The following is an 11,868-nucleotide window of genomic DNA, read 5'->3' on the forward strand; positions in this document are numbered from 1 at the left end:
TATGTTCAATTAAACATGTAAATAGTATATTCGAATCATGCAGTCCATATTGCAAAAAAGAATATCCAAGGTATGATAAAGAGAACGCACCCGAATATTGTGTGGGCATCCATCCTCATCAAAGATTATGACGCGGAAAAGCAAATTATGTCCTACCAAAAAAAATATATCATTTATAGATCTGAAAACAACATTTCTTTGTCATGTTAGGGCAACTATGACAATTTTTTAAGACCCTCTAAAAGATTTTGCAAGTTGATGGCCAGGATGTAACATAATATCTCATCTTTCTGGCTTTGCAAATATTATTTACGGAACACCTCCTCTACGATTAGTAGAAAAAAAATAACTTTTTTTTAAAATGCTTTTAAAGCTCAAATTGGGATTTGGACCCAAACATTAATTTAACCATTTAAAAAATCTAAAAAGATACGTAAATAAAATAAGATTGTGTTTGCAATCTAATATCGTCATGAAAGTTTAAATAAACAAAACAACATATCACCATTTACATATGAATTTGATTTATTAAGGTAACTAAGTATTTTGTATGTTTACATATGGGTAATATTGTTTTTTTTACTCATTACCAAACCAATTTTTTTAAGCCGTTCACAAATAACCAACATTACCGGCTATTACCTATTTTAGCCGGTTGCGTTGATTTAGCTCAGTTAAAACACATTACGTGTAATCTTACATGACCATTGCACTCCTTTCTCATTTAATTAGGGTTCGTCATCGTTAGCTTGAGATAAGCTCCAAAAACACACCCCAATTACCTTTTTCTGTGAGAAATATATAGCAAATCGACGATCAGGGTTTGAAATTGAAGGTATGAGTTTTTTTTTTTTAACGGCGGAATTTTATTAAACTAGCAAGAAGCTAGAACAAAAAATTACATGGTAATAAAAGAGGGATTATGAAGCCAAGTAGACCATCCTAACTTAGCTTTTTTACATCTATTTGAAATCCAAAAGAAAGCCTTATGAACTACGTCATCGAAGAACAAAGCTTTTTTAGGAATAACCGTGCCGAAAATAATGGCATTTCTGAAATTCCAAATGCACCAAAATGTTGTTATAACCACTGCATCAAAAATTTTACGTTGACTAGCCCTCAACGTCACTATATCGGACCAAGAGAGAAGAGAATGAATAGTAATCGGATCCGGGAGATTTAGACCCCACCATATAGCAATACGTGTCCAAATATCCATCAGATCAGAGCATCCAACAAAAAGATGATGAACAGTCTCCACCAAACAGGAACATATAGGACACATGATCGTCTCTACCAGAATACCTGTAGATGAAAGTGTCTCCCTCGTAGGAATGCTCTGAAGTTTCACCCTCCATGTAAGAATATTGAGTTTAATAGGAACCCAATTATTCCATCTCGTAGTTATATCTGTCGAAGTAATCAGCCCATTGTCGAGAAATGAACGAGTTGAAGAAACTGAAAAAATATCAGAGATATCAAGAGACCATCCCAATCTATCTGGAACAGTTTGAAGGTATGAGTTGAAGTCGACTGTTAACATGACATCCTCATCAACATGTATGTATGTATCAATAGATTTTCATTACAATGGAATGTTTTCGCCAAACTCATTAGTGTACTTAGACCCCGTAAAAACAAGTGTACATGATGTGCATTTTGGGGGATTTACGTATAAAGAGTTTATTTTCTGTCATACGAAATTAACCAAATGAGCATGTGATAATGTTTACTACTATATTAGAAAGGAAAGCTTGTATGAGGGTATTAGAAGACTCGACAGTGATGCTGATTATTGTGAGTTTGTGGAAACTGTTTATAGTATTGACAGTGATAGTCTTGAGAGTGAGTTTGATGTGTACATTGACCACCGAAATGAACCAATTCTTGATTGGGCTGATAACAAGTTGTTAGCAGATGGTAAAGGGTATGCGTCGGATGAGTTGGATAAAAAGGATGACAAGGATTTTGAACTTTTAGAGACAATGGAATATGAACATGAATGTGATGAAGAGGTCCATACTTTTGATAAAACTGTTGGAGACCCATTCTTGGACAAACTTTTAGGGAATATAAGTGATGATGATGATGATGAGGAGGAAGAAAACAATGGAAAATATAAGGATGTTGTGTTCCCTGTCCGTACTAAGGATCAAGAATGGGAGCAAATGGTGGCAGTTTTGGGTACGAAGTTTTCTAACCAATTGGAATTGAAGTTGTGTGCCATCAACTATGCACTAAAAATGGATATGATTTATGGTATGAAAAAAGTGATCATCAAAGATTATTGGTAAAGTGTTTTAAAGGTAAGACAAATAAGCATACATAAGTTTGTCCCTTTAGGTTGTGGGCAACCTGGATGACCAGTGATAAATCATTCTAGATTAAATCTCTAAATGGTAGGCATAATTGTGCAAGAGTATTCAAATATGGGTCCATTGTTACCTATAAATGGATAGGAAATCATTTCATGAATTAGATAGTTCAGAAACCAAAGATGATTATATGGAAGGTGAAAGCTAAAGTCAGCAAGGAATTTAATTTGATTGCAAGTGTTGGACAATGCATAAATTCAAGGAAGTATGCATTTCTGGAGATAGAGGGTTCTTTAAATGAACATTATGCAAACACATGGAGCTATTGAGAAGTGATAAAAATGACTAACCCTAGATCAACAGTGAAGATGGATGTAGATGTGATGCCTGATGGAACCACTTATTTCTCAATGTTTTATGTATGTTTCAAGGGATTGAAGGATGGATGGATTGATGGTTGTTGGAGGGTAATTGAACTAGATGGTGGCTTCTTAAAGGGCATATGCAGGGGTCAGTTGCTTTCAGAAATAATTAGAAAACTTAAGATAAAAAAGAAGTAGAAGGGGAAATAGGGAAGTAGTGGCGACAATCCGTATGACTTGGAATAGCTTTTGGCTTCTTGGACTGTTATTAATGTTTTGGCATCTTAGACTGACATCTTTTAACTTTGGAATCTTTTGGCACATCTTTTGAAATCTAGTTGAAATAGCTTAAATACATGTTTAAGTGTGTAGTGTTTAACTTTTTGCACATCTTTTGGTTGTAATGAATGTTTAACTGTGTTATGGATAACCTTTGACACATCTTTCGAAATCAATTTTCCCTAGAATGTTTATAATATATTACCATCTTTTGTACATCTTTGTAATACCCTTTGTAATTTTTATAATTTATTACCATCTTTTATAATACCAAGTGTAATCACAATTCCATTAAAATGTTTGTACAATCCATTCCAATGATTCACAATTCTATTACAATGTTTGTACAACTCCATTCCAATGATTCATAATTCCATTACAATGTTTGTACAAATCCATTCCAATGATTACTTCCATTACAATGTTTATTACCATCTTTTATGATACCAAGTGTAATCACAATTCCAAAATACGGTATTTGACTTTAAAGAAAGTAGAAGGATATCACAAGTAAAAACATTAGGGAAAATAACATAGGCCTCAGCAGGAAATACTGCTGACTAAGGCAAAAGAAATCATAGACTCCAGGAGAGTATCGAATGAACAACATGCTGGCTCAATCTAAAGAAAGGAGACACAGACCCCAGACAGTATCAAATGAATGATACATCTAGCAAGGTCTAAAAACAATGAATACATACCCCAGACAGTATCAAATGAATGATACGTCTAGCAAGGTCTAAAAACAGTGAATACAGACCCCAGACAGTATCAAATGAATGATACGTCTAGGAAGGTCTAAAAATAGTGAATACAGACCCCAGACAGTATCAAAGGAATGATACGTCTAGCAAGGTCTAAAAAAAGTGAATACAGTGTTAATTCCCATTACCTTAAGGCCATGAATTATAAGGTAACCCCGATATACTCACAACCATACTGATAGACACTAGAGAACTTGACGCCCTGCAAGCGTCGGAAAGAATGTGACATTTGTCACCCCTTGGCTTGGTAGGCCGTGGACTGTAGCTAGCAGTCAGGGTGTGGGGGTTTCAATCCCGTAAAGATCTATACACACAATGCCCGCTCTCCCTACAAGAGACTCTGGTTACCAACTTGACAACGAAGAAGGCCGTGTCCTGAAGATGCATCTCGTATAGTGAGTTCTGATGTAAATACTGGGCTAATGATAAAGACTCACAAATAAACTGAATGACGTAAACCTATATGTCTATACATGTATACATAATATATAATGAATGATCAAACGACCTTCGGACGGATATCCGATCCCACAAGACCACATCCCAACGAGGAAAAGGAAATAGGGCGAACTAGCCTTCCTAAGTCCTTTAAGCATTATTTATATAACTATACAAGTATAGACATACATTTAACTAAGTAGAAGCATTTAACGAAGTTGAAGTGTTTATCAAAGTAGAAGTGTTTCACGCAGTAGAAGCGTTAACAAGTAGAAGCGTATCACGAAGTAAAAGCGTATCACGAAGTAAAAGCGTTAACAAGTGGGAGCGTATCACGAAGGAGGAGCGTATCACGAAGTAAAAGCGTATCACAAAGTAAAAGTGTTAACAAAGTAATAGCATTTAACTAAATAGGAGCATTAACTAAGTAGAAGTATAACGAAGCAGTAGTATCTTAACAAAGTAGGAGTATAAAAACATGGAAGAAAACTTTGATGAAACCTTCGGAAAACCTTTATACTTAAGAAAATCTCGACTTGGTATTCTTTTGTAAAATAAGTTTGAAAACCTTTAGAAATCCTTTGAAAACCTTTCATAAACAAGTTTTAAATGAAACTTTGATAAAACATTATAAGTAAAGAAATCCTTTGTTTAAAATACGACTGTATTGAACCTGAAGTAAAACATACAGCACGAGAGACAATTTTGAGAAAAGCTTTGAACAAGTAAAGTCGTTTTAGAAAACCATTACAGTATCATACTTGGTAAAACAGTTAACAATGTAGTAAATCCTTGTGCATGCGGGTTATCAATCACATGTGATTGATATGATAACTGGAATGTTTTAACTTCTATTCCCCCCTTAAAAGCATGTAAAAACATTTAAAAGGTTAAATCAGGGGTATGAACTGACCTGTTGTAAGTGGATCGAACGAAAGTGCCGGTTGGGTGCTCAGTTTTAAGTAAAGACTTGAACACACTTAGTGACCTATTAACATATTACGACATATGTTTATATACAATTAGTAAATATAATACTAATTAAGCATGTACAGGCATCCTAAAATGCGAAAACAGTTTGGTCAAGTGTTAGGAGTGGCCCGGGTAATATCTAAGGGTGTGTATGGCCTAGATAGGGAGTTTACTCATCAAGAGTAAACTCTTTATAGAGTTTACGGCCCTAAGACCTTGTCCCCATGAGTTTATAGCCGTAAACTCATGGATGGTGTGTTATTTGATGTATTAAGGTTTTATAACACTTGTGGAATTAAGCTAGGTTCAATTTTAGGGCTTATGAAGGGTTTAAGGCTTTAAAATGGGCCATTTAAGGAATTTACGGCCTAAGACTACTCCTTAAGGAGTTTACGACCGTAAACACATGAGTTTACGGTAGTAAACTCATTTTCATCCATTTCTTTTGTTGTTTGGTGGTTCTAACTCATGCATGTAAGGTTCTAGTCACTTTTAGGAGCATAGGAAGGTGTTTAGGGCACTTAAACACCTTGGAAAAGTGTTTACGGTCTAAGAAGATGTTCTTGGGGAGTTTACTACCTTAAACATATGAGTTTATGGCAGTAAACTCATGTTAGTCCATAAATCATGTGTTTTTGTGGTTGTAGGTTAAGCATACGAAGTTCTAGGTCCAATTTCCAAGCCATACAAAGTGTTAAGGGCACTTTAACACCCTTTGGGGGTGTTTATGGTCTAAGAATGGGTGTTTACGGTCCAAGAACCTTCTTGGGCCGTAAACTCAAGTGTGACATGTTTTTGTATGCTTTGGTGCATATAATGAAGGAAAATAAGGTTCTATGCACTCAAGGAAGTTCGTGGAAGCCCTTGGAGGTGTTTGAGGGGTATTTTAACACTTAAACAAGTGTTTATGGTCCATGCATATGGGTTTACATTCTAAGAACATCCTTAGACCGTAAACTCATGTTTACTCCCCATTTGGTCCGATTTTGGTGTTCTAAGTCCTTTCGGGTAAGCCTCTAAGCCATTGCTAAGCATGAGAAGTGTTTTGGAAGGGTTTTTGAGCATTAAAACCCTCTTTAAAGGGGTTTATGGTTTTGGGAGGCTCCCAAGACCGTAAACTCATGTTCTTGGGGTTTTTGGATGATTAAGTCACAAATTTGCAAGCTAGGTAAGTTAGATAACAAGCTAGGAGGGTTTACTTACCGTTTTGAGGCTCGGAGGGGCGATTTTTGACCAAAACCCATTTGTAAAGTGAGAAAGTAGAGAGAGAGAGAGAGAGTCTAAGGTGGTAAAAAGGTGGGAGTGAAACCCACTCAACCCTTATATAGGGTGGAGCTTATGGCCTGGTTGGGGTTCACCTGACATCAACCGCGAACAGGGTTTTTCACAACTATTATTAATCACAACAAATTTTAAAATTATGCCGCCTTAATTTTGTTTCGCTTGCCGAATATTATTTAAAATATTCCAACGGGTTTAATTCCGGTCAAAAATATTTTTGGGATAAATTTGGCTAATTTTTGACGTTATTAATTTCGACGTTAAAACTAACGGAAATTTTTGGGTTGTCACATCATCCCCCCGTTAGAGGGAATTTCGTCCTGAAATTCAGGTTTAGGCAAGGAAGTAGGTATGAATGACCGAGTAATGAAATGAGGGTACTTCCTATTTGGCTGGTCCTCGCACTCCCAAGTGAACTCTGGCCTTTGCTTGGCGTTCTAACAAAACTTCACTTACGGGATGTGGATTCTGTCTCGTGCCGTTAGCGACTCCTACAGGTTCGTCTACGAAGTTAGGGTTCCGAATGGTTTCTATCACGATGAGTGGAATACAAAGAGTGACGTCGGGCAAACACTTATCAATTCTAGGGAGTGGATTGATCTGGGGTGAAGCTTGTGGAATTTCCGAAAGTAGTAGTGGTTTGACGAGGGTTGGACCAATCTTCGTAAAGAATCTCGGATGGTCCTAAGCTCTCAGAAGGGTAGAGCTTTTTAGTACTTAGAATATAGTGTACTTCAATGGTGAGATCATCACTGGCATGATTTCCATTCTGAAGTTTCAACCGTTCTCTCTCATACTAGAAGTGTAGTCCTTCAGACTGGTTCTTAGAAAACTCGGGTTGTCCTTGGATTCGTGTTTCTACTGTTTGGCTTTCAGAGGTTTTCTAGATCATCGGGTGGATTGCATGTCTACGGGTATCTGTTTGCTGCAGAGTGTCTATCTCAATCTTGTGCAAAATGAACTTGCACTTTTGATTCTTGAGATATTTCTAATGGAAACCCTCAGGTTCGGGGAGATAGGATTTCACCAGGCGAGTGTTGGACTATCTCGGGAGGTGGTTCTACTATTTCTGTGCGAGATAGTATTCATGGAACACCTAGTAGTCCAATGAATCTCTAAGACATGTCCTATCCTCCAATGTGTTGGTTTATTTTAGTGCGGAAAGCGCGTGCTCTTGTATAACCCATCGACTAACACCTAGACTGGTGTCAAGTCTATAATCTCTTCGGGATCTGGGTTATAAGGCTTAACACAACCTACTTTCGCACTTTATTCAAGTATTCATGGCTGCGGAGGTTATCCTGTGGTTCTTGGCATTCTAGTGTTCACTTCGGAGAATGTGGTCCATCGTCTACAGGGCAACGGTGATTTATTCCACGTAAGAGGGTGTAGTGTCATAGGCACTACTTGTCGGTAACAGGGTGAACGAAGTGCCTGAGTAGTGCGAACATCTTCCGAAACTACTCTGCCGAAGGTTTTGAGTTTTCTCGATCTAGGTCAAATCTAGTGAGTATAGGATTCCATCACTCGGAGCTTTAGTCTCCTCATCCACTCTTCTCAGAGGTTAACGTATCGTAGCTTCTGGATTTCTGGGATATCCGCTGAGATGCTTAATTCGGGGAAATTAAGCGAGAATAGATGGTCGTAGTCAATGTCCTGGACTCTTACGACTCATATTTCTTTACCAACTGAGGGTGTTAGCTACTATGTTGGCTTAGCCGGGATGACAACAAACTTCGGATTTGTGGTCATTATAGTAGCTCAACCCGCCGTGGTTCTCTTGACTCTAGCTCCTATTCTAAGGAATAGGATGAAGGGTTTTACTATGAGGTTCGTGGTAGAGCTCATACTCGGCTTAACCACTAATACTTGGTGTATGCAAGCCGTAAATAATTGAGGTCGGCAGGATGTTCAGTTGTGCGACTCCACCTCAGACCCACAACCCAACGAGGAACAGGGAGCAGGGAGGAAGCACATATCTTAAATCTTTTTGATCTCAATTATATACCACTCTTATGCATATACTCAGTTATAGTGGTCAGTCCTATGAGTTCTATCCTCTTGATTCACGAACCGGATTGCGAGGTGCGAGGGCTCTTTCTGGGATCCTACGGTGTCTGCTTCGGGTGGTTATCGTCTTCTGGAATGCCTGCAATGCCTTTCGCTTTGGTTTTTATCTGTCTTAGAGGGGTTGGTTAACAGCGCGCGGTACCTTCTCCTAGGTACTTTGGACGGATTTGAAATAATAGTGACGACTGACGGATCGTATTAGTCTTTATTATTTTTATTTTGTTTAGGTTCGAAAGAACCTTTATTTGCCGAAATGGCTATGGAGAAAGTTCTTTTTACACAGCACTAAGGATTTACACATGGTTTCACGAAGTCGAACCATGATTAATAGAGGCGTCGAAGTTGGCATACTTCGACCTGATATAGAATGAGGGTCGATAGAGTCCTGTGTCGAACAGGCACACCAGTTCTAGGCGTCTCGGGTTTCGTCCCGTGTATCACTGTCGCAAATACTTGGACCGATAGAGTCGACGCGAAACTATAGAGGGGCCTGAGTGTTTCTGAGTAGAGTACCTTTTCATGAACGGATTCTCACGAGGCATTTCTATAATCGCCAAACATATACTAGTCATGTATAATTAAGGTGGGGAGGACTGTTGACTGAGCGACCCCGCCCTAAATCCACAACCAAACAAGGAACAGGAAATAAGGCGACATTCACTCACTCTATGTCTATCCATCTCAATTATACATGGCCGTAACGTATATATCTAGCCATTATAGTTTTACCTAATGAAAATTTTAAATTTTATAACAATGCTGCAACTTTCACCTTAATGGGGAAATAATTACATTTAGAATTAGTCTTTTAATGTTTTCGGTTAGTTATCTGAGATTGAGAGACGTACCAAAAATCTACCAGGTTCCTTGATGCTTCTTTCCAAGCATTAGAGTTAGACTCCTCCTGTGTCCTTGTCTTTTCTTTCCGTTGGGCAATCTCGCTTTAGGTGCCCAATCTCACCACATAGGTGGCATACTTGATTGATCGTCACATTGGCGGTTGATGTAATAAACTCAACCGGGATTCTGCAGACGCGAGCAGTATGCCCCTTCATGTTGCACCTAGCACAATAGAGTTCCCGACATACACCATGATGGCGGTAGCTACACTTGCTGCAGTGGGGAAGGCTTCCTAGGTATGGTCTTCTTGAAGTCGGGATGGAAGAGCTGGTAGGGGTATTGACCGTCTCAGCTCGTTTCCCTTTGAAAGGTCCTCGAGCTGAGGTACTTCCCTCCGTGATCTTGAACTTTCTCTTCAGCGGATTTGGTTGAGGTTCTCGGGTGGCTGGGTATACAGAGGTTGGTTGCTGCTGTCCATTACTTGGATCGGAATTCCCGATAGGGCTCTTGATAACATTGGCGTTGTTAGCATTCAGTTAAGCCATGAAAGCTGCAACGACTGCCAAGATTGCAGCCTGGAACATAGCTTCATCGAGTAGGAGAGTCGGTTTCTTGCCAGTGGATGGGTTACGCTTCTTTGGAGGCATGGTTTTCCTATATGGAAAAGAACACAAGCTGATAAGAGACGATGGTTAACCCTGTACATATCTCTCATTACTGTATTAGGCATAATTTTTTTTTCCCATGCCTCGGATATTGGTTGTCTGAGTGTCGACCTACATCCCTATGATGTAGTCCTAGTATTCAAGGTAGGAGTGTGAGTATCGGAAAAAGCCATAAGATGGGGGTCGTTCCTACTAAGTTACCTTTATACTGGGAAAGGTTCACTCTCCGACTTGGAGAGATCTGAGAACAGTTCGGAACGAATATCGCGGGAAGAAAGGCGCATGAAGTCTTATGGCTAAATACTCTCAATAGAGGTGCGGGGATCCGCTTAAACATATTACTTGCAACGGGAAAAGGCGTTTTACCTAACACATAGCGTGAGTAGTGTGATCACTAACTCACTAAATTGTATTATCTTATGGGTGTATTAGCGTGACGAATCATGAGGAAAAGACACTTCTCGGGTTCCATGTACTGTCTCCCTCTGTCTACCTCGTATCCCTGACTGGGACCGGCGTTCGTTTTCTTCGGATAGTTACCAAGGGTTCTTTTCTCGTGAAGACATATTGAATTTCTGCTCCGCCTTACTTCCGAATCCGACTCTAGGCGTCATCACTTCATGATGGATGACTGGAAATCTCGGAAGTTTAGGCGAATTTCTCACCGATGTCCCTAAAAAGATATAGGCACTTGGTGATTTCAATAGTCTCGACCTAGTTCATTTATTTCCAAACTGGAAATCTTCTCAATGAACCTCTTCTGGGTCTGAATCACCTCTTCTGCCGAGTACTGAAGTGGATAAGGTTTTCTACAGGGTTCGTGCTAGAATGGAAATGTCTAAAGAATCCTAAGAGATTATTAACATTTCACTGGGTGATCCATATCAAGTCCTGCTACGATTACATAGGGTATACAAATCATATATAACTTAGATCCGATAGGCCTTCGAATATGTGATACTACTCTATATCCACATCCCAACGAGGAAAAGCAGTAGAGCGAAACCACACATTCTTAGCCTATGGGATCCTTATTATATATAACCTTGGGATTACACCCTCTGTAATTGTAGGTATATCAATAAGGATCTTTTTAGTTCTTAACACAAGGTTATCTATGGATCCTAAAATACCCATATGGTATTTTAATCTTTTTTTGTTTGCTTCTTAACTTCTTAATATGATTATGGGGTTAACGTGAGTCTTTTAGTATTCCAAAATAATAACATAGTATTTTAAACTTTATGTTTGGCTCTAGCATTCCTAGTTGGTAAGTTTCAGACTCGTTGCAACACCACTATCACTCCCAAGCACATGTTCATCGCATCTCGAATAAATGTAGTTGATCAGGTTACATTTATTCCAGCTTACGATTACATAACTGCCCATGTTTGACGGTAATGCTCAACATCCGAAGACTTTTATTCTTGTTCTTCTCGTGATAGTTTTGTTCGAGTGTTTAGATTCTAGATGTTCTTATACTTTGGTAAAATATGGTTATATTTTAAAGTATAATTCTTGGTCAGAGTGTTTTATCCCTATGTATTTAGAGGCTGTATATCTTTTATGAATTGATATACTTAGCTCACTATAAACAATGCTCTGATACCAATCTGTCACACCCCAAAGCCGGAACGTCGGAAATGTTCTGGGGTGGATGATGTCATGTCAAGTATCACAACATATGCAGTATAGTAATCAAAGTACAACAACCATTTCATTAATAGTAATAGTTTTACATGGTTTACATTACATAGAAACATCAAAGTAATACAAGTAATAATATAGGTGCAGCTTGGTACTAAACTGTCTTCACCAAAAGCTCCTGGGATGTACCTGTCTATTGCTGACCTGAGAATACAAGTTATTTGAAAGCGAGTAT

General features: G+C 38.6%; 1 protein-coding gene across 1 annotated transcript; it reads right to left on the reverse strand.

Moving 5' to 3' along the window:
• Positions 1-898: 898 nt before the first annotated feature.
• LOC145099598 (uncharacterized) lies at positions 899-1,543 on the reverse strand. The gene has a single exon (XM_079037145.1). It carries the CDS (start codon positions 1,541-1,543, stop codon positions 899-901), a length of 645 nt encoding a protein of 214 aa, XP_078893271.1.
• Between the last annotated feature and the right edge of the window lie 10,325 nt (positions 1,544-11,868).

The sequence above is a fragment of the Lactuca serriola genome, chromosome 4 (assembly GCF_051521515.1).
Source record: "Lactuca serriola cultivar US96UC23 chromosome 4, Lser_US96UC23_V15, whole genome shotgun sequence".
Classification (NCBI taxonomy): domain Eukaryota; kingdom Viridiplantae; phylum Streptophyta; class Magnoliopsida; order Asterales; family Asteraceae; genus Lactuca; species Lactuca serriola.